Here is a 26803-nt window from a genome sequence, read left to right on the forward strand (position 1 = left end):
TTACCACCTATTTTGACTAGCAATAGAGTGTAGTAAATAATGGCTCTAAAGCTGTGACATAAATGAAAGCCTATTGGCTAAAAAAAGAAACAAACTATTCAATATATAATGTCCCAAGTTCTTTTATTAATAGGAAACACAGCAACAAAGGAAAACAAAACATTGCATTTCTCAAGCCATTATAAATATAATTAATATATAATATATTAGGGCTGTCGATTTAATTAAGTTAATTTAATTAATTAGTAATGAAAAAAAAAATAATGTGTTAAAATATAATTAAACACATTTTACGCACCCACCCTGCCCTAGACCTACAGACAGAATGAAAAACATGAAACAAAGGCTGCCTTCCAAGGACCTTTCAAATTGAGACAGCCATCGATAGAGCTTTATGACATGGAGGCCGAGATGTGCAGCCTTACTAGGATGCAGCCTTCCGATTTAGGTCCATATTAATAAAAATAACATTAAGAGGATAGTTCGCCAACATTTTTAATTCTATCATCATTTACTCACCCTTTCAAACCTGTTTGGCTTTCTTTCTTTTGTGGAATATAAAATAAGAATGTTGGAACCAAACTGTGTTGGTTACCATTTACTTCCATTGAATGAAAAAAAATAAAAAAATGTGGCGCCATTTCTCAAACCATCTACAGGTGAAACTCAAAAAATTTGAATATCGTGCAAAAGTTATAATTTTGATGATTATGGCTTACAGCTTATGAAAACCCCAAATTCAAAATCTCAGAAAATTAGAAGATTACCTGAAATCAATAATAAAAAAAAGGATTTTAAATACAGAAATGTCAGCCCTCTGAAAAGTATAATCATGCATATGTACACTCACCTAAAGGATTATTAGGAACACCTGTTCAATTTCTCATTAATGCAATTATCTAATCAACCAATCACATGGCAGTTGCTTCAATGCATTTAGGGGTGTGGTCCTGGTCAAGACAATCTCCTGAACTCCAAACTGAATGTCAGAATGGGAAAGAAAGGTGATTTAAGCAATTTTGAGCGTGGCATGGTTGTTGGTGCCAGACGGGCCGGTCTGAGTATTTCACAATCTGCTCAGTTACTGGGATTTTCATGCACAACCATTTCTAGGGTTTACAAAGAATGGTGTGAAAAGGGAAAAACATCCAGTATGCGGCAGTCCTGTGGGCGAAAATGCCTTGTTGATGCTAGAGATCAGAGGAGAATGGGCCGACTGATTCTAGCTGATAGAAGAGCAACTTTGACTGAAATAACCACTCGTTACAACCGAGGTATGCAGCAAAGCATTTGTGAAGCCACAACACGCACAACCTTGAGGCGGATGGGCTACAACAGCAGAAGACCCCACCGGGTACCACTCATCTCCACTACAAATAGGAAAAAGAGGCTACAATTTGCACAAGCTCACCAAAATTGGACAGTTGAAGACTGGAAAAATGTTGCCTGGTCTGATGAGTCTCGATTTCTGTTGACACATTCAGATGGTAGAGTCAGAATTTGGCGTAAACAGAATGAGAACATGGATCCATCATGCCTTGTTACCACTGTGCAGGCTGGTGGTGGTGGTGTAATGGTGTGGGGGATGTTTTCTTGGCACACTTTAGGCCCCTTAGTGCCAATTGGGCATCGTTTAAATGCCACGGCCTACCTGAGCATTGTTTCTGACCATGTCCATCCCTTTATGACCACCATGTACCCATCCTCTGATGGCTACTTCCAGCAGGATAATGCACCATGTCACAAAGCTCGAATCATTTCAAACTGGTTTCTTGAACATGACAATGAGTTCACTGTACTAAAATGGCCCCCACAGTCACCAGATCTCAACCCAATAAAGCATCTTTGGGATGTGGTGGAACGGGAGCTTCGTGCCCTGGATGTGCATCCCACAAATCTCCATCAACTGCAAGATGCTATCCTATCAATATGGGCCAACATTTCTAAAGAATGCTTTCAGCACCTTGTTGAATCAATGCCACGTAGAATTAAGGCAGTTCTGAAGGCGAAAGGGGGTCAAACACAGTATTAGTATGGTGTTCCTAATAATCCTTTAGGTGAGTGTATATAGCTATATATACTAATTATATTAGTTTCACCTTTTAATTTGAATTACTGAAATACACTAACTTTTGCACAATATTATAATTTTTCGAGTTTCACCTGTACTTTAATGTTCCACAGAAGAAAGAATGTCATACAGGGTTTAGGGTGAGTAAATTATGACAGCATTTTATTTTTTGGGTCTTTAATACCTATTTAAAAACCCGTTAATCTCATGAGATTATATATCCAAGCATTCATGCAACCTCTGAGCTACAATAAATGGTCTGTAAATATATCTCAATGCAGCTTCTGAAAAAAATAAATAAAAAATGTCTGTTTCTGTGTAATAAATTATTTGTTTATTATATACTACTATTATTATACATACTATTTTTATATACATACTATCATTATACTACTTTTTGGAATATCTATTTGATACTTTTCTCATTTAACACAATCATTATTTGAAATGATCGTTTGGGGGTAATTTCTCAGCCAAATTTGATTAATTTGTGATTAATTAGATTAGATTTAATCACCAAATCATGTAATTAATTAGATTAAAAAATGTTACTCGCTTGACAGCCCTAAAAATATATAGAAATCTTTATATAGAAATATTCCACACATCTAAACAGACAAAAAGAAAAAAGAAAAAAAAAAAGAGAATGAAAGAAAAGAAAAGGAAAAAGGAAACACATCATATCACTCTGGTACCTACTGGTGTGGCTCCTGACAGAAGCTACAATATAAAACATATGGAGAGACTGAAACCATCTGTGATTTTATGTATCTGTGCATTCCCAAGACACTGAAGCAGCATTCATTATGAAAATGCCCTGGCTCTTTTCATAAGAACATCTTACCTCTTCAATGTCATTGTCCAGTGCTATGATGCCCAGCGGATCCGTGAGGTTGGAGCTCCCTGAGATGGTGGTGCCAACCGAGGCTGACTCACTGATGAAGCCCTGGTACGAGGGCCGCTGAAAATATGGTGCCTGGTTGTTCTCGTCCAGAATTTCAATCAGCAGTTCAGCATAGGCAGGAAGAGGGTGACCGTTATCCTGCTCGGCCTGTTCACAAACAAACAAACTAAACTGTCATGGTGAAATTATCTAAAAAGAAAAGCTTAAGGTTGTTATCTGCTTATCCGTATATACATTAAGGTACAATGATGATGGCTATACTTTAAAGAATACCATGGTATACACATACCATGTTCAAATAAACCGACATTACCAAGCTACAAAAAAAACAAACAAAAAAAAACATTGGTATAAAGGGAAAAAGAAACATTATTACAATGTCCAAGAAAAAAGAAATCATGGTAAATGTAAATAGATGTACATAATATATATATTTGCAATATAAAAAAATGATTTTTAGATTTTATAAAGCTTTTTTCAGTATGGCTACTCTTGTTAAGCTAGAGACATGGTTGTAAAGTGTGCAGCCTACCAAATAAAAAAGTTATATATTTAAAAATAAAAAAAATAAATTCTAATTCATCAAAGGCTTTTAATTCATCTTCACTCATTTCTAATTGAAGTCCAGCAGTTAAAATATGGTCCAAAATGCATGGACCCAAAAAGGCTCAAAATTGGTCTTTGTTTATTGACGAGGAGTGTGTGGATACAGCTCCCGGAATATTTTCATTTCAGTTATGAGCCCCATCCATTACTGCTTTCATTAAGAAGCCATGAAAGACTGCAGTTCTGTAACTCAATAGACACTTCACACACTTAAAATACACACACATACACACATCTGACAATGTTGACAGCGGCAATGTTTTATTTGTTATTTGGTCTCGAATTTCAGTAAGCTTGAAGCGAACTGAGAGTAGCATATCGTTCTTTGTTATTATGAAACGAAGAAATCATAACAGCAAACACAGTCATGCATCGTTTCACAGAGGAAACATTTAAATTACCCCTGCTGTTACACTGTTGTTCCACCCAAATCTATGACAGAGCAGAATAATTTCACACTAGCGTTTGCTTCCTCATTTCAATTTCTCTCATTTCTCTCTCTCTCTCTCTCTCTCTCAGCTCAATTAAATTAGAAGATACAGCATGTTTAATGTAATTAAATATACAAAGCTCTATTCCAAAAGCAAGAGAGCTTCCTCGCTGTCTACCACCTACAAAGGCAGCATCCAAACTGAAATGGAATCTAAAGTAAATGATTTGGAACGCTCTATAGGCAGAAACTCTGTGTGGCATTCAAATAGTGTTCATCGCAGACCCGACAGATTGATTGATAACAAAAGTGCTAAGCTAATGATGTGATACTCTAAGAAGCATAAAAAATATATAAAAATAGCACTTTTTTATTAGATGGAACTACACTACAATACAAATGTTTGGGGTTGGTAAGAAGTCTCTTATGCTCACTAAGGCTCATTTTATTTGATAAAAAAAATATATAAATATAAACTATATAGTACTATATAATGAGCATTCGTTAGTGTGCAGAAATCGAGTTGACAATAATGAGATCGCTGCATACATGTCTATGATCGGCAATGCTCATCACTGCAACCTTTCATGCCACGATCTTAAAGGGGTGGTTGATGGATGATTTCACTTTTTTAACTTTAGTTAGTGTGTAATGTTGCTGTTTGAGCATAAACAACATCTGCAAAGTTACAACGCTCAAAGTTCAAAGCAAAGGAAGATATTTGCTTTTAAAGAAAAGGACTACAACAAACGGCTGGTAGGGACTACACGACATTCCTCCTGGGTTAGTGACATCACTAACCATAAAATTTACATAAACCCCGCCCCTGGGAACACGAAGTCCATGTTGAGAAGAGGAAAAGTTGTTGTATATGAGTTCATTTGTGAGTCTGCACAAACTTTAGCATTCATCTTTTCACATGCAATAGAAAGTCACTCTGTGTGCATCTCACAACAGTTCCTATACGAGCGATTTATAGATTACCATGACAGAATATGCTAATTGAAGATAGTTAACTCCACATCAGCAACATAAATTCATCAACTAACCATTCAGAGACAGTTGCATTCTACATGTTGTCACTTCTTCTTGAGTCTCTCCATCTTTGTCTGACTCCGTTTTAACATTAAAGGCAGAACAGTTTCTGTCATTTTAGTGTGTCTGCGTGAGGTAATCGCAGCTGCTAACACACACAAGCTCTTGAAACCCCGCCCTCTGCAGCAGCTCATTTGCATTTAAAGGGCCAGGCACAAAATGGTGCGTTTTTGCAAACCCTCAAAAAGTGACAAATTTAACATGCTATATAAAAATATCTGTGGGGTATTTTGAGCTAAAACTTCACACACACACACTCTGGGGACATCAGAGATATATTTTACATCTTGTGAAAAGGGCATTTTACCACCCTTTTAATATGCCATAGATCTAATTGCATTGCTATAATTATAACTTTTCACAAGTGGTTAACATTGAGAGCGGTAATAGTAAAAACGTGCTAAAAGATTTCGAGAGAATTCCACTTGATGTACTTATTTCATATGCAAAGATGTTAGCCAATCACAGCAGTGGGCGTTTACACTGAAGTCACAAAAGACACGCCCCTTCAAACAGAGCGTGCCGTTCAAATCAGAGGTCTAAAATCAGGCAAAATCAAACATTTTTGAAGTAAAAATCATACTAACATTATAAGTGCACCCCAGGAAACATTATGAAACCCCATTTAAAGTGTGCAGAATGCTACAGTAGATCTAACACGCCATAACTGACAAAAATAACCGTAATTTTTACACTACTAGTCAAATATTGTGCTGCAAACATCAGTAAGAGCTTTAACTTGTCAATGCTGGAAAATGATCACAGTATAAGCGGGATAATCAACGGCTAGCTGTACATTAAACGATTTGAATGCTCGGGTGTTCTCTTACGAGAGGTTCTCTCGTATTGCGTAAGTTGCTTACGCTACGGGAAAGTCTTCTTTCTTCGAGATCTGAAACCAAAAATTATCCTTAATTTTGTATTCATTGTCAACGCAGTGCAGCAGCCGGCAGACCAAGGCAGGCTGTATAAGCGTGCTCATTGGCTGCTCGGCGGCAACTGCTTAAGCCTATCAGTGAGCCTCGTGAAACGTGGCCTCCAATGAGGGCGCTTCGTGCCCTCCTCACCCTTCTAACCGTCAAGATGGGTGTGGCCAGTGTGTATACAATGAGGGCTCACAGGCTGAATATCTGATTTTCTAGTCTTCAGCGAAGCTCTACGCATCGCTGGATCTTGAGAGCCGCCACCGTTGAAACCAGCAACCAGCAAGCTTAGGACAGCGCCTGAGGAAGCCGGCCGCCTTCACCTCCTTCAGCCATCCGTGCCTGCTACGCTATCCGGCGACATATCCTTTTATTACTGCTGTGTGTGTTCGCCCTGCGACACACACTTTCTCTCACTGTTCTAAAAGAGCACGAGGCGTTTTTGTCAAAATGCCTCGTTTTTCCTGCGGCTCGTGCCGCGCACCGCTCAGCAATGGAGACCGCCACCTCATCTGCGCTCTCTGCCTGGGCCGCGAGCACGCCGCCACCGCACTCTCTACGGGCGGCTGCCCCGAGTGCGAAGAACTTTCAATGTCGACCCTGCGGGCTCGACTTGAAGTTTTCGACCAAGCTGTCGTTCTGCCTGTCCCTGCCGGGCCGCGCAAGAAGAAGCGCCGCTCGCAGAGACCTCCGGACACTGATGTGACTGAGGAGCTCGCCGGAACTTCTCCCTCGAGCTTCTCTCTCGCCCTCTCCGCCCCCCCTCCCGGCCGTTCAACCGCCGGCTCCCGCGCTACTGCGCCGCTCACAAGGGATGGCAGAAGTGGACGGTCTCGGAGTGAGCTTCCTCTCCCTTTGTTCGAGCCGCGCTACTGCGCCGCTCACAAGGGATGGCAGAAGCGGATGGTCCTGGAGCTCTCTTTACGTTACAAGAAAGCTACTCCGTCCTCGCGCGTCACTCACCGGCGAAAGGAGAACAGAGTGTTTTTGTCCCGCCCTGGCCGGACCTACCTCCATTCCTCACACATTTCTCAGTCCCCTCTTGAGTTCAGGCGACTGGAATTGTTCATATTGCAGTATACGAGCCTGTTATAAATACACGCACGCCTGCAAGCAAACGCCGTCGCAAGACATGACGCTCTTATATGCTCGCTCTAACCGAAAGCTAATGTATTCTCCCCTGTGGCTCAGTGGCAAAATCTTAGGCTTTTGCGCCAGAGATCCGGGTTCGATCCCGGCTCTCGCGGCAGATAAAAATGTATGCTGTTCGCTTCTCCAAGCTCGCGGCAAGCTTTTCTTATTTACAGAAAGCGAACTCGCTCTCCCCCTTTTTGGGCCGCGCAGATTGCGCCGTTCACAAGGGATGACAGAGCGGACGGTCACGAGCAAAGTTCAGCGTGCGCGCCTCACTCACCGGCGAAAAGAGGAGAGAGAGTGTTTTCGTCCCACTGTGGCCGGACAAACCGCCAATTCTCACACATTTCTCAGTCCGCTCTTAAGTTCAGGCGGCTGGAAATATTACTATTGCAGTAAACGAGCCTGTTTTTATTACACGCACGCCTGCAAACAAACTTGAGGTCGCTCACTTATATGCTCGCGCTAACCGAAAGCTATTGTGTTCTCCCCTGTGGTACAGTGGCAGAATTATAGGCTTTCGCGCCAGAGACCCGTGTTCGATTCCGGCTCTTGCAGCAGATTCTTACATACAGAAAGCGAACCCGCCTCTCGCACCCCTCCTACTCATGGTGCTCGATTATTATTGAGCCTCTATACACGAGGGAAGAAAAGACAGTTAAGTCCCGCTGCGGTTGGACCACCGTCAAAGTTTCACGCTCTGTCAGTCCCCGTTGCCACGGCTACTGCAGATGTTTACCTCGCAGCCAACGAGCCGGTATATCTACCCGCTCGCCTGCGCGCAACCACCGTTCTCACGGCGACCCAGAGAAATCTCAAATGAGCATAATGTCTGGTTGCACGGCTCACGCCGTATGTGTTTCAAATGCAGTGAATGTGCCCACGTTTCCGTGTTCACCCCTGCACACAAGCACTATAAATCCCGTGTCTCTCACAGAGCCCACTCTCATAAAGCAGGCAGAAGCCGCTCGAGTGTTAAAAGTAGGTCACGTGTCCACCTCCCCGTGCCCACACCCACTCACTGCCCGCTCTGTCACACGGCCTCTCACGACCGGTCATGTTTTAAATGTAAGTCCTGTGCCCGCCCTCGAGCGCTCACACATACTAACAAACATTTCGCCCCGACGCCGCCCTCGCGCGTCGCGCCTCACACTGTATGTTCCCCGTCCAAAGCCACTGGGACACTGTGTGTAAAACGGCCAGCTATCGCTGCATGCGAGCCGCCGTATCTAAGCACCAAGAGCGCGCGCGCTGCGCCCGCGCCTCCGTTTCGAGCCCGCGACGCGCGGCAATCAGAGCTCGGAGGCCATTCTGCCCCTGGCTGCACACGCGAAAGCGTGGGAAGCTATTCCAGGCGCGTCAGAATGGGTGCTAAGCACAGTAAAACAGGGCTATACTCTGCAGTTCGCTCGCCGCCCTCCGCGCTTTCAAGCGCGTACCGAGACCAGAGTGAATGGGGAAGTAGCACATCTACTTCGAGCAGAAATAGCTACACTTCTGTGCAAAGGGGCTAAAGAACCGATTTTCCCCTTCTATGAGCGAGTCGGGCTTTTACAGCCGTTATTTCCTCGTTCCCAAGAAGGACGGAGCTCTCAGACCAATTTTGGATCTGAGACGTTTGAACAAAACTCTTATGAGAAGACCGTTCAAAATGCTCACAACCAGGCAAATTCTCGCGCAAATTCGCCCGAGGGACTGGTTTATATCTCTCGATTTAAAAGACGCGTACTTTCAGATCCAGATAATACCCCGTCACAGGCCATTCTTGAGATTCGCCTTCGACGGTCAGGTATATCAGTACACCGTCCTGCCTTTCGGCCTGTCGCTGGCACCCCGTACATTTACGAAGTGCATGGACACGGCTCTCGCTCCCCTGAGGGGTCGGGGAATGCGAATTCTGAACTACTTGGACGATTGGCTAATTCTAGCACAGTCAGAGGCCGAACTCATCGCCCACAGAACAGTGCTTCTAAGCCACCTGGACAGCCTGGGGCTCACGGTCAACTGGACCAAGAGCTCATTAGTGCCCAGTCAATCAACCTCTTTTCTGGGTTTGGATCTGGACACTGTGGCAATGACGGCCCGCCTGTCGACACAGCGCGCGCGCTGCATTCGACGCCTGGCCGCGTCTTTCCAGCCGGGCAGCACCGCACCTCTCAAGACATTTCAGAGGATGCTGGGTTGTATGGCTTCAGCTGCAGCAGTGCTTCAGCTGGGTCTGTTACGTATGCGCCCGCTACAACGCTGCCTCACAGAGCCTGGGCTTCCGGCGGCATTCGAATCAGAGTGACTCAGAGCTGCGTTTCAGCACTGAAGCCCTGGTTAGCGGCCGACTGGTACCAGCGGGGAGTGACAATGGGAGCCATCTCGCACCGCAAAGTTATCTCGACGGACGCTTCCACCTCAGGTTGGGGCGCTCTTTTCGAGGGCAAACCGGTCTTTGGCCTGTGGTCAAGGGAGAAATGCCTCCACATAAACTGTTTGGAGATGATAGCGGTCGAGAACGCGCTCAAGCGCTTCCTCCCATTTATACAGGATCACCATGTGCTAGTCCGCTCGGACAGCATGTCAGTGGTATCCTATGTGAACCGACAGGGCAGCGTCAGATCCAGAAACCTGTGCAAGCTGACAGAACGCCTTCTCGTGTGGGCTCACCGCTCGTTGCGCTCGCTGAGAGCCACGCACGTGCCGGGCCACCTGAATGTCGGTCCAGACAGACTGTCCAGAGACATCATTCCCCCGGGAGAATGGTCCCTGCACCCCCAGACAGTCCAGTTTCTCTGGCGCCTATTCGGCAGAGCGGAGGTCGACCTCTTTGCGTCGAGAGACAACGCTCACTGCCCGAAATTTTTTCTCGAAAAGCGAGGACGCGCTGTCCCAGACATGGCCCAGCCTCCCGCTGTACGCTTTTCCCCCGATCTCCCTGTTACCACAGGTCATTACGAGGATCAGGGAAACGCACCACCCAGTGCTTCTTATAGCCCCGCGTTGGGAGAACCAAACCTGGTACCCAGAGCTAGTGAGGCTGTCACACTCATCCCCATGGCCGATCCCGGTGAGAAAGGATCTCCTCTCTCAAGCCGGTGGATCGATCTGGCATCCCCATCCAGAATGATGGTCTCTGCATGCATGGGTAATCAACGGATACCCGTTGACCTGCCAGAAGGGGTCGTGAACATGATCACGCAGTCTAGAGCTCCCTCCACGAGACGGCTCTACGCGTCTAAATGGTCGGTGTTTTCTAAATGGTGCGCTACTAAGAGCTTGAATCCACGTGCATGTGGGGTCCCACGGGTGCTCTCCTTCCTACAAGAGCTGTTGGACAAGGGCAGGTCCCCTTCCACGCTCAAAGTGTATGTGGCGGCTATTGCAGCGTCCGCTGAGACGACGCGCGGCCAGGCAATAGGAAGGAACGAGCTTATTATCCGCTTCCTCAGAGGAGCTAGACGGATGAATCCCCCGCGGCCCCCCTCGGTTCCTATTTGGGATCTGTCCTTGGTCCTGGAGGCCCTGAAGGCTTTTCCCTTTGAACCGCTTGAATCCGTGGATTTAAAGTACCTGTCGCTCAAAACCGTTTTTCTGTTAGCTCTGTCTTCAGTAAAACGCGTGGGGGATTTGCACGCGCTATCTGTTAGCCCTGCATGTCTTGAGGTCGGACCGAACGACTCGAAAGTCATTCTCAGACCGAGACACGGTTACATCCCCAAAGCGATTGGAACCCCTTTTAGGGCACAAATCATTTCCCTTTCGGCTCTGCCAGCATCCGATAATGGGGACAGTGATAACCTCCTATGCCCTGTCAGGGCACTGAGAGTTTACATCACGCGCTCCGCCGCTTTCAGGCGTTCCGAGCAGCTCTTTGTTTCCTTCGGCGGACGCACCAAGGGTCTCGCCGCCTCGAAACAGAGCCTGTCCAGGTGGATAGTGGACGCGATTGCAGCAGCTTATGCCTCCAAACACCTGCAGTGCCCTCTGGGTATCAGAGCCCACTCTACTAGAGGCATGGCCTCTTCGTGGGCCTGGTCCAGTGGAATTTCTATCCACGATATTTGTATGGCGGCGGGCTGGGCCTCCCCATCGACATTCGTGAGGTTTTATAACCTGGAAGTTCCCGCCTTACAGGCTAAATTGCTGTCAGTATAAGTGACATGTATGCTCTGCCCAGTCGCTTATGTGCAGACTACGTTCACATGCTGCCGATATTTCTGGTATGGTACTTAGGGTGAAGTGTTTTATACTCAGACCGGCTGGGCCGCTCTGTTTCTCATTCCCCGTTACGCGCTGTTTACCGGTGCTGGCCCGCGCTGCTGGCCGCCCGTCTTCCACTCTGTTGCGCGGGGGGTTATTCTCTTCGTAAAAGACCGATGATGTCGCTCTTTTCTTACCCTAATGTGGGCTTATGTACTGTGTGGGCTCGCGCTGCCGGCCCCACTGTTTTGCACTGATATATACTTATTTGCTTTGTACTGTGTTGGCCCGTCTCTCCGACCGGCCACCTGTTCCAGCAGAATGTTTTTCCCCGGTCTCCCTGGGATTCATGTGCTGGATGCTCGGCGCGCACGGCGTTGACAAGGGGTTCCCGTAGCGTAAGCAACTTACGCAATACGAGAGAACCTCTCGTAAGAGAACGTACTCGGTTACCTAATGTAACCTCGGTTCTCTCTAGAAGAGGGAACGAGTATTGCGTAACCTGCTGTGTCGCGCCACGAGCTTTTGCGCTTCAGACTACGAAAACCAGATATTCAGCCTGTGAGCCCTCGTTATATACACTGGCCACACCCATCTTGACGGTTAGAAGGGTGTGGAGGGCGCGAAGCGCCCTCATTGGAGGCCACGTTTCACGAGGCTCACTGATAGGCTTAAGCAGTTGCCGCCGAGCAGCCAATGAGCACGCTTATACAGCCTGCCTTGGTCTGCCGGCTGCTGCACTGCGTTGACAATGAATACAAAATTAAGGATAATTTTTGGCTTCAGATCTCGAAGAAAGAAGACTTTCCCGTAGCTTAAGTAACTTACGCAATACTCGTTCCCTCTTCTAGAGAGAACCGAGGTTACATTAGGTAACTGAGTACGTTTCTTGGCCTCCATGTTATGCATTAAAATAATTTAATGCGCAGCTAGCCATGGATTATCATTTACTTATCATCAATCCTTTGATGAATAAAAAGTTAACAGAAAGAACAGCATCAAAACAGAAAATATACAGTAAATCCTTTGTAACATTATAAATGTCACTTTTGATCAGTTTAGTGCATCCTTGCTGAATAAAATAACATTTATTTTCCTTCAAATAATTGGTTTGAGAGGTAAACAAACTTTTAAATGGTAGTGTATATTTTATACATATATATATATTTTTTTTTTTTTTTTGGTATTGAATGATGTATATAGTTTTTCACTTGGGACTGCAATCTCCATTAAAAGTATATATATATGATGCTGCTTTATCTAGTGATAATCTTAAAATAATGATGCTGCGTACCTTTGTATAACTATGTAGTCTATTATGCTGCTGCCTACATACTGTAGGTTTTTGAAGAGAACAATAGTGATAGTGTGTACATATAGAAAGTGTGTTCAATTGATGATATTGCTGTAATATAAAGATATTTCCAGAAATATACTGCAGTTAATACCTGGTGTTATTCTGGTTGTAAAACATACAGCCAATAATATTGTAAAAATGATGACACTCTTATTGGTGCTCAAATATAAGAGCCTCTGGAAACAGTGAGCAGGGCGTTCAATGAACCCCTCTTATCTTCACAGTCATCTAGAGCCGATAACCTGATGATATAATGACCTTAATGACGAGAGAGAAGCGCTGGTAAAGCTCTCTGTTCACAGGCTTCAGCAGACGCAGCTCAGCTGTGCTCCTGTTGAGGGAGAAGAATTCTGTGTATGCAGAAGGCTGACCTGAAAAGCAGTACAGAGAGACACAAAACTTGTGTTATTATCTGATTCATGCTATTATTCAGGGGGGTTATCTACTACTAAGCCATTGAATACATAATAAAAGGGAATTTTATGTCCCATCCAAATTTCTTTAGTCTGGAGTCTTTATAAATACAGCAACAACAGCAGATGTTTAATTCTGAGGGGAAAACATGTAACATTTAAACCCTTTAAACATGTATTAAATAACTGAGTTTCTATTTCAAAATGCATGAATTATATTTCAAATGTATGGAAACATAAGTTAGAGTGCAGTTGTGTATATGTTACCGGCAAAGTGTGTAATCCGGCATTCTATAGAATGCCTAGGTAATGTATAGAATTAGGTCATGTATTTTTTGCAAAAAACATCAGGAATTCTATACATTGCCTAGGCATTCTATACAATACCGGGATTTCACACTTTGCCGGTAACATATGTATGCCATTCTAATTAGAGTACATATTACATCAGCGAAAAAGTGTAAAAACATTATGCTTTCTCAATAATACAACAATTGGTTTCAGTTGATATATTCTATCAGTACAACTTATCTGCTAGTTGCCAAGCTTAATCTCTGAACACCATTTTTGATATTACAAATAAAAAAGGTGTTTTCTCTGGTGAGTTTGTCAACTATGTAACAGACAAACTGCATGCCACTACATAAACTGTTTAAGGTCTACATTTTAAGTGACTCAAATATTCAATGTTTGGTATCTATTCTGCCATATGTACAGAGATTATTTTAAAAGACTTCTGAGAATTGTATTTTTTTGCAGATATCTGTGTAAAATTCTCAGCATGGTCGCTAAGGACAAGATTATTATTATTTTTTTAATCAGATATCTACCTTAAAGATCATTTTAATAGTTTTAAGAGATGTAAAACTCCATTCTGTAAACTATACCCTGAAAGAATATCGGAAGCAGCAATATAGATATTTAAAATGTAAAATATAACTGATGACACCCAAGTGATTTAAAGGTGAAAATATATCATATGTTTAAACTTGCAAATAAACAATATAAAGTCAATTCAGTAAAATTAGTGAAACATCCCTTATCCTTCCTCATCTTGATTACCCCTTATGCGCGTACACAAGCTCATGTTCACACAGACCGTCTGTAACTCGGTTACCATGATCTAAACTTAAGAATTAATTATGAATTATTAACATTAATTTTGAACCTGTAATAGAAGTTAAATAGAAGTTACTGATCAGCTAATAGTAAAGCAAAGTAGTTTTTTTGTCAGTTAATAGCAGTTACTAGAATGTTAATATATTTCGTCACTCATTTGTTCCTGTTATTTATATGTGAATATGTGAATATGTGAACAGTATTCTAAAGAGTTACAACTCAGTCTCCTCTGACACATTTAATGTTAAATTATGATAAAAAACTAGTCTATGGCAAATAATTCATTCTCATCAATGAAAATGAAATGTAATCTAAATTATAAAATATCTATTTTTCAACACTTGCAACATTCATCTGCATTGATGTACCTACCAACCAGTATGAAGTACAGGATTCCGGGTCTGTCCGAGGGCGGCTGGATGTTCCTGTCCTGGTCTATGGCTCGAATGGGAGGAGTCACATTCAGAGGGTTCACTTTACTCTAGAAAAAACGGAGACAGAAATAGTTGACTATGAAATCAAGGTTGGCTAAATAAGTTCAATATGTAATGTCAATATATTTTTTTATTTCTATTTTTTTCAGCCTCGACTGAATGCAAAAGTTGCACATTCACCAAAAACCAAATGATCTAAACTATGCTATCCATATTGCTTTTATATCCTGGTAATACTTTACCATAAGGTCCCATTAGTTAATGTTAGTTAATGCATGATCTAACATTAAGTAACAATGAGAATACATTTGTTGCAGTATTTATACATAAACATTAGTTAATAAAAATACAACTGTTCATTGTCAGTTTAATAATGTATTAGTACATTTTTAAATGAACATTATCCAAGATTAATAAATTCGGTCACACTTTAGATTAGGGTCCAATATTCACTATTAACTATGACTTTTGCCTCAATAAACTCCTAATTAAAAAACAACAAAAAAGTTAAGTTTAGGTATTGGGTAGGATTAAGAATATGATCATGCAGAAAAAGGCATAAACAGCCAATATCCTAATTATGTGCATGCTAATAAGCAACTAGTTCATAGTGAGAATTTGATCCTAAATTAAAGACCATAAATGGTTAAGAAGATTGTTTAGTTAACTAATGTTAATAAATGTAACCTTATTGTAAAGTGTTACCTCCATCTCTATACTTTTTTGTGTATGTCAACAAATGATCTCATCTGTATACTTTTATTTCTCAAAAAAAAATCTCCAAACAAAGCTGATGCATAAATAAAGCATTCGGAGATCTCCATTAAGTCTTGAGCTATCAAAGAGCATCCACTGAGGAGAGTTTTCCTCTGGGCTAAAAGCAAAACTCTTGGGACACTTGACTGTACTAATCTCTGAGTGTGCATTTCATGCAGACAAATATGGCCTCTAGCAGATATGATAATAAGAAGCATCTCCTTTGGGATGGGTGCTTCATTAAAATGGCTGTCTAAATACAAGCACACAATGTTAAATATGTGAGCGCTGTAAATCAGAATTCTTGTCCACCTGAGACATTTAAAACTACCCATAATCCCCCCTCCAGCAGGCATTAGACCGATTAATCTGTGCCTGGAGACAGGAAAAAGACTTTTGAACCATATCCCAGCTCTAATTGTGAAATATGTGACCCCATTAATTACCACTATTCCTGCCAAAGGAAATGAGAAAGAAATTGTTTGGAATGGAACACTAGCATAATGCTTACAGCATACTGCACATTACACACTGACTTCTGATTTAATTATTTAAAAACAGTATCTGAAACAGAACGCATTATTTATTGATACAGAATATGTTTGCAATAACTTATTAAAATACTACTCTTACAATTCCTGCAGTATAAAGTATACTGTGTGTAGCATGTGCATTTTCAGTATGTATGAGAAGATAAGAAGCCAGTTGCAAACATGCAAGGTAATGAGTTTGTGTGACTACAATGTAGCATATAACTTTTTAAAACCGTTGCACAATGCATCCATTTAGAACATAGTCATTTCAAATCATAGTATTCTGCATTGCTGTCACATCACCCCATTATGCATGTTTAATTTAGTGAGCGAAATAAAGTATCGCAAATAAATAAATAAATACTACCATCAGTGTTTTTTAATTCAGCAAGAATATCTTAAATTTACCAAAAAATATTTTAATATTCATAATGTTGCACAACATTTATATTTTAAATACATGCTGTTTACATGACTTTCTAACTAGAATCTTGAAAATTAAAAAAAGTTTCACGATTGCCACAAAATATTAAGCAGCACAACTGTTTTCAACATTGACTATAATACAAAATGTTTCTTGAGCACCAAATCATCATATTAGAATGATTTCTGAAGGATCATGTGACACTGAAGACTGGAGTAATGATGCTGAAAATTGACAGGAATAAATTACATTTTCAAATATATTCAAATAGAAGTTATTTTCAATTTAAAAAAAAAAAAACACAATACTAATACTAGTAATACACAATACTAATAATACTGTGTTTTTACTGTGGTTTTTATTTTATTTTTTTTAATTTTTTAATCAAATTAATGCAGCATTGGTGAACAAAAAATACATTTATACTGACCCCAAACTTTTATACTGTAGTTTGAATTTTAAACCATGCTTTAGTTTATTTTAATATTCATTAACTTAACTTTTGACAGATTAATTACAAACAGTAACGGCAGATCAACAGAATGAATAGAAGATGCACTAAAATCCAACAAAAATGATCTAAACAAAATGGATTCCCTCACACACATTAATCCTTCATAATTTCTGAAATAATCATAGAACAGCAGGAAAAGCGAAGAAACAAAAGAGATTGTCTCTGTAAAAATGCAAGAACTGCAAATGCAAAAAGAGAAAGTTAAACTGCTGGAAATGAAGCAAATCTGCAGCACATTTATTCAGTGCAGAAACTGGCAGCCGTTGGGAATGCAGCTTCTGCAGTGGAAAACATTTTTAGCATAAATTACAGAAGTCCCCCCTTAGCAAAGATCAGCCTTGGCCGTTTTTTTTTTTTTGGTTCCAGAAAGACCCATCTCCTCAGAGGTCTGCCCACCCTATCTCACCTCAACTGGGTTCTGATTTCATCAAACCTTCACGTCTTGGCTTTGATGAGTGATGAACCCTGTGGTTTTACTGAGGGCCTCATCCTGTTTTTTCTCTACTCCCTGTCCCTGATCTCATTCAATCTGTACCAGCTAACTTTCATCATCTTATCTCATCTAAATCCCTCGTTTCTCACCCTTCCTGTCCCTGCTGTATGAGTCTCATCTTTAGCCAAGCACAGGTCAGTAGAGCAACGTATGATGGGAAATATGAAAGGACTGACATTTAACTGGTAAAGGGTCAAGAAAACATCAACAACACTATGACACAAATACTGAGCAGGTCCATACAATGTCCAGTGAAGACTTCAAAATGTCCTGCAAGAGTCCATGATGTGATAGAAGATAACCAACCATCTTTCAAGAAGATAACCAAATGTTCATGATTGGAGTGTTGACCCCTCAAAACACACTGTCAATTGCTGCATTCTGCAGTCAAACATGCTTATATAACAACCGCTGATGTATAATTTTTTTTATACCATTTCAGTGTGCAATATACATATTGAGGTCAGCAATGATGACATTAATACTTTTATTCAGCAAGGACTTAACACAATTAAATTGATCAAAAGTGACATTTATAATGTTACAAAAGATTTATATTTCAAATAAATACTGTTCTTTTGAACTTCCTGTTTATTCAAGTAAAAATGTATCAAGGTTTCCATAAAAATATTAGTCAGCACAACTGCTTTCAACATTGATAATAATAAGAATTGTTCCCTTTCAAGGGAACTCGAGCTGCGTCGAAACGCTGTGGGAACACCTCTGCGTCATGAAGCACATATGAAACTAGTCCAATGGCGTGACAGAACGTCATGTCACGTCTTCGACCAGGAAAATAAAGCACACCTGAACCAAACAGCATCAGCTTCTGTGTCTTCAGCAAGTGCTCTATGTGAATCTATGTCCCTGGTGTTTTGTGTCTGTCTTAGAATTTGCTAGGCAGGAGTTTTCACCCATATATATATATATATATATATATATATATATATAACGTTATAATGGCGAGCGAACAAAATTTCAATAGTGTGTTATCCCTACCCAATCTACATCACGGGTGGGGATACCCATGTATTGTGTGTTGTTCGTTTGGGAGCACAGCACACTCAGTCAGCCCTCAAGGGGGCTGAATATGAGCATTGTTGTGAGACAGTTGAGAACGCTGTGCTCCCGCCGATCGCTCTTTGAGGAGGGCGACTCCTCGAGTCGGGGGGTTCGCAAATGGATCTGGCAGAGAGGTTAGAGACAGGCTTCTCCCTTTCTCTGCCTTCACCTGCCAGGTCCAGTGTCTCATCTCAGGTCGGAAACGCGATTTGCGGTTACATCCACCCCAAATGAGGCACCGGTACTGCAATTATCCAGTTCTGAGGAGCTGAATCTTGTAGTTATCGAAACAGACTCGCCACTTCATGTGAAGCAAACAGCCTTTTGAATCATGCCCTCACTACATTATGAGCGAGCATATGCAGTTAAAGTATTTGTTTGGGGGCGGTGCATGCACGTTAGTGTGGACTGACAGTTTCATTTATAAAAATGTTCCCTATGTGTAGAAAAACACACACACTATCTGAAGTTTTAGCTCCGTCCCTGTTGAGTCTTAACCAGCTCGGATCTCACGCTTGCTGAGGCAGCGCGTAGATTATGGGTCAACATAAAGAATCTACGGTTCGGATCTCGCGTTGCCTCGGTCCGCAATATATTTATAATGTGGAGGAAACTGAGCTCAAGGAGTTCCCCTTTCTCTCTTTTTCCTATTATCACAACTAAAATGTGTGTTTGCAAGCTATGATTCTTTTTCTATTCAAATATGACTATTCAGCCTGTAATTCAGACTATGAAATACTTGTCTGATTGTTATTGGCTGCATTTAAATTTGAGAAATTAAATTAAATATCTTTCTGCCTTTTTAGCTGCATAAAATACTATGCACTTTCTAAATCCATGTTTATGGTAAGGGCACGTGCTGAATGCTTCGTGCCCTTTCTAAAATCCATGCTTATGCTAAGGGTATGCGCCGAGTGCTTTGTGCCCTTTCTAAAATCCGTACTTATGGTAAAACGGTTCTGAGGACTGGTATTATCTCTAAGTAGGCCAAGAAGCCCTGACGCCAGTGGTGTCGGACTTCTGAGGGTACACCCCTCCGCGGGGAAGACGGTTTCCACCTCATTATACGGTTCCTGTCTCCCCTCGGTGCCCTCATGGGGCCGGTCTGCCACCCCGCCTTCATGCCGGGGCGCAGAGAGTCCCAGCGAGTTTTTACCCGAGGGTTGCTCGCTCCCTCTGAAGAGGACACTAGAGTGGTCAGGCCAGTTGTTCCCTGCCGTTGCACTGCTTCAGGGCACTGTGCCTGCTGTTCGAAATACACCCCTCCGTGGGGAAGACGGTTAACACCTCATTATACAGTGCCCGACCCTTATACAGGGTCCCAGCGAGTTTTTACCCGAGGGTAGCTCACTCCCTCCGAGATGGGCACTAGAGTGGTCAGGCCAGTTGTTCCCTGCCGGTGCACCACTTCAGGGCACTGTGCCTGCTGTTTGAAATATAACAGAGGCCAGTCTCGAGAAACTGGTATCCTTAGTAGATCTTCTGGCAGATTGGAAATGTCTACCAAATATATCTCGCTGGGTCCTGCAGGCAGGAGCACTTTGGTCGAGCCGAGGCTGACCTGTTAGAATCCAAAGAGACCATACGTTGTCCACTGTGGTTCTCACTCAGCCATCCAGCCCCTCTGGGGTTGGATGCTATGGTGCAGACGTGGCCGAGGTCACGTCTGTACGCATTTCCCCCGATTGCTCTGCTCCCAGGAGTTCTGTAAAGGGTTCGGCAGGATGGGGCAGTCTACTGCTAGTAACCCTATTCTGGCCGGCCCGAGTATGGTTTGCGGACCTAGTGTCTAATCGATGGCTCTCCTCTGGAGATCAGGAGGGACCTACTCTCTCAGGCGAGTGGGTCGATCCTTCACCCCCGCCCAGAACTGTGGAAACTGTGGGCCTTCTGAGGGGACCCAGCTCATAAAGTTCTGGTCTCTCAACTGAGGTTGTGGAGACCATTCTCCACTCCAGAGCTCCATCCACAAGAAAACTGTATGCCTTGAAGTGGAGACTTCTCACTTCCTGGTGTGGAGAGCACCATCTGGACCCGGTTAACTGCCCAGTGGGTGCAGTGCTGGAGTTCCTGCAGGAGCGCTTCTCCTCCGTTCCCTCAGCGCTTTGACGCAGCGTCTCGTTCCCTCTCCAGGGAACTAGGGTTACATATGTAACCGAGACGTTTCTTGAGCATCAAATCAGCATATAAGAATGATTTCTGATGGATCATGTGACACTGAGGAATGTCAGTTATTCAGCTTTGCCATAAATAAATTACATTTTAAAATATATGTAAATAGGCTACGTTTACATGACAATGATGTACTAAAAATGTTTTTCCTTTGCTTTTAAAACGATCTCTGTTCAGACGGATCTGTGAAAAAGATAAAAAACGCTGTTAGACAGCCAGGACAGTAGTTTGTGATGTCACTTTGTAAAGACAAACTTACGTGCCTATAGACTGAACACGTAATATGACGTCACCGTTTTCACAAATCCACATTTTTGTAGTTTACACAGAGGCGATTTGAAAAACTCAGTTGAAAACGGTTTTGCATAACCGACCCTTTAAATTGTAATAATATTTCACAATATTACTGTTTCTGTATGTTTAATCAAACAAGCATGAGATAAATATTTCAAAAACATAAAAAAAATTGTCCCAAACTCTAATAGTATTGTACATCAAACAGTCAGTGAGTGGTGCATAGGCTTGCTGTGTGAGGCTGAATTATTAATACGCATACAGTGCATAGTTTATTTATTTCTTTATAGTTCAAGGCACAATCTCATGCACATACCCTGCTCTCAAGCACTCAAAGCCTTTCTCTAAGAGAGCATAGCATCTATCCAGGGCTGCCCACTGTATAGCCTCAGGTCACCCTGTCCTGCTCAATGGGTCACAGATGAAGTGTTTCAGTCAAGTTAAGACATCTTCCTGGTTTTTTATCTTGCTATGCCAGCTGTTGCATACAGCATCATAGTCATAGCCCGTGACTGAAAGCAGGATCTGACAACATCCTTGCTGGAAAATCCAGGTAAAACTATCTTAAGGCGGTCGTTGATTTTACGTTGCTTCTAGTTTTAAAATAACCATTTGGGACCAGCTAAAAACCATGGTCATTAGATGGCCTAGATCAGTGTTTCCCAACCTTTTTTCAGCCACGACACCCTTTAAAAAATTTCAAAAATACCCTACACTAGTGTCGTTGTGACAATATTTTCGTGTGTATTTGACCATAAGAGCAACAAGCCATGAAAAAGAGGCTTTATGTGTACGCACTGGGAATGAAGCACGGGAATGAAATGATGCGCAACCCCCGCAAATCAACGCCGAAAACGTACAATTTGCATTTTTATTATAAAGTGTGCGTTATTTGTTGTTATTAGAGACATCCGAGATTGATGGTACATAATGTATATATTTTTTTTACACATTTACCAACTTTAAAATGTTGGATGGATTTTTTACACGACACCCCTGCTCTCGCCAGACGGCACCCCGGTTTGGAAACGCTGACCTAGATCAAGTTGAAGACCATCTTGGTCAAGTTTTTAAGATCTGGTAAATCATACCTTAACCCCACCCCTCAAGTTATGGAGGGAATGTTCAACATTTGAAGACCTCTGAGGTTTTCTGTGAGTTCTTACCAGGTCAGTGAGCTCAGGAATAGCCACACGGTATGTGATGGGGTTACAGTCCTGTGTGTTGTTGACCAGAACACACGGGAGGAACATGGGACCTAGATCATCTCCATCCGAAACATCCAGAGTTAGAGTAGTGGTTGCTGTGCGACGACTTCCTGGAAACGGAGCCCGGTCCTAGAAAGAAAAAAGCTGGCATGTTACCATAGATACCTAGACCTTCAGATACAACGTTCACAGATCTGTATACAGAGAGACAACAAAAAGGATAATGAGAGCATAGAAATAGGTGAAAGGACAATAATCCCCCGCCCAAAAAAATAAATAAATTCTTAAATCTATTCTATTTTCGTATTTAAATATTCCTACAAACAAATTCCACCCTTTTTTTTTTTTTTTTACTTAAAGCTTAATTAATTAACATATATAATGTGTATATTAACAATTGTATCACTTTGAACCTCCAACCTTTTATAAACTATAAACTTTATAGACCAACAGGTAAATTAATCACAAAATATAAATGTAGTCAAATCTAATTCACCAAGCTGTAATTATTGACTGAATTCCAATAATTTGGGTCTAAATAAATATTTAGAATCAAAGTTAATTATTTCCTCCAATAAGATTTCAGTGTTTGAGAGAGTACTCAGTAACAAACCCATCCCCTCATCTTTCACATCCTGAAATGATTCGATTTTCTTCAAGGAGAGCTGTTGCAGCCCTGATGTAAGGCATTTATTTGAGCCATTTGGCTCTATGAAAACATGCTTATGGCCTCTGGGGTCTGGACACCTCACAGAGATGCTGTTCTAGACGGGTTTAAAGCTAGTTGTGTATGCAGCTCATGTGACGGTGAAGGGATGCATTTGGAAGTGAATCAGGATGCCGGTTATTCAGTGACAGCTATACGGAGGTGCCTGGAATTTTAAAAAAAAGTGCATTGTGCAAACTGGCAACCTAACAGGCCAGACACCGGTTGACCAAAAAGTCAAGGTTATTTTTTTATCTACAGGAAATGTTACGGAGTAAGTACTCATTTAGCAGACATCTTCATCCAAAGTAACTTACAGCTCATCGCTCACTCACAGGGATCGAATCAGTAACCTTTTGATTATAGCATGAGTTTATGCCCATTGGTTCGATTTTAAACCAATATTGTGGGTTACAACAAATTGAGCAATACAACATCAAAAACTGTGTTTATAGTAACACAGTGGAAGTTAATTGGGCAAGGGTTGGTTAAAAGCAGAAATGTTAATCTCATATTTTTGTTAAAGCACTTATATATTACTTGTGTTTGAAAATGTGTGTTATTGAGCTTTAAGTTGTACTATTGGCAGTGTAGCTCTAAGCAGGCAAACTAATGCACAATGCTCACAAACACAAATTCAAACTCACAAACCCTCAAAAACAAACTCAAAAAATCTCAAAACGCAAACTCACAAATGCAAAAACTCCACTGTAAACTTGCAAGTGCTATTTCCTCTCAACTCTTAAACTCCCAAACACAAAACTCTCAAACATAAACTTGAAAGTACAAATTCAAAAGTATAACCTCACCAACGCAAATTGAAAAACTCTCAAATGCAATGTCAAACACTCTCAAATGCAAACTGAAACTTTAAACACAAACTCTCAAACAACTATACTAAAGCCAAAGTAACCAATAAATAAATACAATTTCCAACAGCATTCACCTGTACCTTCAGTTGCATATTACATATTGTCAATATTGGACGAATTTTCTTTTACTCATAAATCATTACTATCAGTCATCCTTTACGTCTGTCGGTGGGTTTTGCAAATGTTTAACCTATGAAAAGATTTAAAAAGAGCTTGTGACTATAACTTGTAACTCCATTGGCTCCTCAAACTGACAGAAAAACCTCACAACTTCGCCACCGCCTCTATTGTGTTTAATCCATTTCCCGAAAAGTAGCATTTTTGGAGATACAAGGTTTCTGTCTGACAACGGCAATATATTACTATCACAGTCACGTTCAGTTTGTTTTGTTTTCATTCAGTCACATGAGTTTCCTTTGTCTAGTTTCCCGCCACTTATGAGTGGTTACGAATATGATTAGTCCTCTAAGTTCAGCTGTGTCTCCTTATTAACCTTGTTTGTACCACTATTTAAGTTCCTTTGGTCCCTCAGTTCATTGTTTGTTGCTGTCTGTGCACTAGCACACCGTTTCGTTTGTTGGCTTGTTCATAATAAATCTTATGTTCTTTTATAATCATCTTTGTCTTCTGTGGATCTAAGCGTTACAATTACATATACGGTTATTAAGATATTTTATCATGCTAGTCTCATGATAACATGTGAAGTGTTTAAGCTTTTGGGCTGCCTTGCCCTAAAGACTTCAACAGTCTTTGTAAGTGCATTATTGTAAACACAATTTTAAAATGTATTATCTCTGATAATTAACAGCATGTCAATATAGCTTAAGTTGTATTTGCCCTGAAACAATCCTCTTACATGCATTAAGAGTACAAGATCACTGTGAAATCATTGTATAACAGTGACGGATGTTTTATGTGTTAATAATCTTACATTGGCCTGGACTATAATTAGATAGCGAGTTCTCTCCTCATAGTTCAGCCGCTCTGCCAAAACAATGTTACCAGACAGAGTCCCAGCAACCTGCACAGTCCTGTTTGACATCTGAAGCGGAGAGATAAAAAGAGAGATTGCAGTATTTTAAATAAAACATGACAGTTTGAAAGTTCAATATTCATGCATAATGTCACTAAATTAATCATTAATTACAATGAAGAACTTGAGTGTAACTGCAGAAGGTCTGTTTGATCTGAGGAAATACCGGGTCATTTGGGTTGTACTGAATGGCGTATTCAATCTGTCCGTTTGGTCCGTCATCAATATCCGTGGCTCCATTGTTTCCTGAGAAGCCGGTAAAGATGGTGGTACCGACAGGAGTGAGCTAGAGAGATATCATTAAAAAACACAAGAAACAAACATCAGACACTGGCTATATGCTTGTGTAACAACACAGCAACTCGTATAGGGCTCAGATGTGACCCATGTGACCCATATAGTGTGTGTGTGTGTGTGTGTGTGTGTGTGTGTGTGTGTGTGTGTGTGTGTGTTCCTTTTTGATCCCCTTAGAAGACAGACTAGACGAGAACATAAGAGGAAGAAAAAAATACAAAGAAAACGACACAGAGAGGAAAAAAACAAAACAAGGAGAAAACAACAGACAGCGAAAGTCAAAGAAAGAGAGAGCACAACCTGCACACAAATACACACACTACTGAAATTAAAACAACAGTTAACATATCAATAATACATTTAACCTATACTGTGCTATATTAAACAATTTCAGATTTTTTTCACATATATTAATGATTTACCCATAGCTGGCACATTCATCTGTCAGTGGTGTTACACATAATTGAAAGGTAATAGGAATCAATTACAGCAGTGACAGTAAATTCATAAATAAATTGATAGTCAATATGGTGGAAGATATTACAAAAAGACAAATGGTAGCATTAATCTTCAAATCACTTATTATATTTTCAAACAAATTCAAAAACTTTTTACAAATGAGTAATTCTTGCATTATCTTTTGATAAAAAATGCTGGATTAATCACTTCTGCTTGTATTATACAAGCATTATAAAAAAAATAGGGGAAAAACACAAAACAACCTGACAATCTGGAGCTAATCTCATCTTGATTGGAATTCTGAGGTCAATGTCAGCATCTCTGAGGACCCACACATACAGTATCAGTCTACAGTGCACTGCCTCTGGGGCTCCAAATCACCCAGAAAACCCATAAACCAAGGCACGGCCAAAAGCAACTCACATGATCACATCTGCTACCACTACCTGATATTTCCCCTCTGACTTCATCACTTCACTGTATTTATCCTCCCTCTCTTTTTCATTTCACATGTAAAGGAGGAGAGAGGCAGAAAGAAAAGAATGACAGCATATTCGACTTCAAGGTGAGTAGAAAGATTGACAAGCATAAAGAAGCCAAGCTTTTACACACACCCAACACGTACACGCTCACAGAAGTTATTCAAACGTATTCCAAATAAATGAAAGCCATTACATTTAAAAATAGTCCTGATATCTGAACTTGTGGAGAGGAGGGTCAGGCGTGTGTGCGCGTGCATAATTTAAAGTATAATTTTGAGCCAATGCCAAAAGGGGGATGGTTTTAGATCTGAATAACTGATGGAGTACGCCAACAGACTACACAATGACTGTATATCTTTATATGTGTCAGCTTAACTATATATATATATATATATACTGTGTGTGTGTGTGTGTGTGTGTGTGTGTGTGTGTGTGTGTGTGTGTGTGTGTGTGTGTGTGTGTGTGTGTGTGTGTGTGTGTGTGTGTGTGTGTGTGTGCCTTTTAAAAAACTGAGAAGATAGTGATCAAACTACATTTTATAAAAAATCACCTGTCAAGTTTATAATATATATTGTATCAGCATATGAGAGGCGACTACAGGGACTCATCATTAATCATTAACAAGATCAATAATATATCTAATGAGTTCTTGATGTTCTGTTCTTGATTGGTCCAGAATAGAAAGTCAGGATCAAAATGCGTAGTTTGTGCATAAAAATGTCATTCAAAACAACACGATGAACAATGTGCACTAACCGGGCGAATTTTTCAATTGGACTCTCTTTAGCATGCAAGTATTTCACTCAGTTCCCTGATCATTTCCATTC

The 26803-nt window shown here is 41.3% G+C and overlaps 1 protein-coding gene across 1 annotated transcript in view; it reads right to left on the minus strand.

The window, feature by feature from the left end:
- The window catches only part of LOC311069437 (protocadherin-15-like), a 268582-nt gene that overhangs the window by 138846 nt on the left and 102933 nt on the right, over positions 1-26803 (minus strand). Inside the window, exons 7-12 of the mRNA XM_084092609.1 lie at positions 24908-25027; positions 24640-24750; positions 22089-22259; positions 14613-14721; positions 12967-13079; positions 2916-3122 (exon numbers count right to left, since the gene is read on the minus strand). Of these exons, the coding sequence (XP_083948735.1) occupies positions 2916-3122; positions 12967-13079; positions 14613-14721; positions 22089-22259; positions 24640-24750; positions 24908-25027 (831 nt within the window). The remainder of the gene's footprint in view (positions 1-2915; positions 3123-12966; positions 13080-14612; positions 14722-22088; positions 22260-24639; positions 24751-24907; positions 25028-26803) is intronic.

This window comes from Abramis brama, assembly GCF_963993115.1.
Source record: "Abramis brama genome assembly, chromosome: 19".
NCBI lineage: Eukaryota > Metazoa > Chordata > Actinopteri > Cypriniformes > Leuciscidae > Abramis > Abramis brama.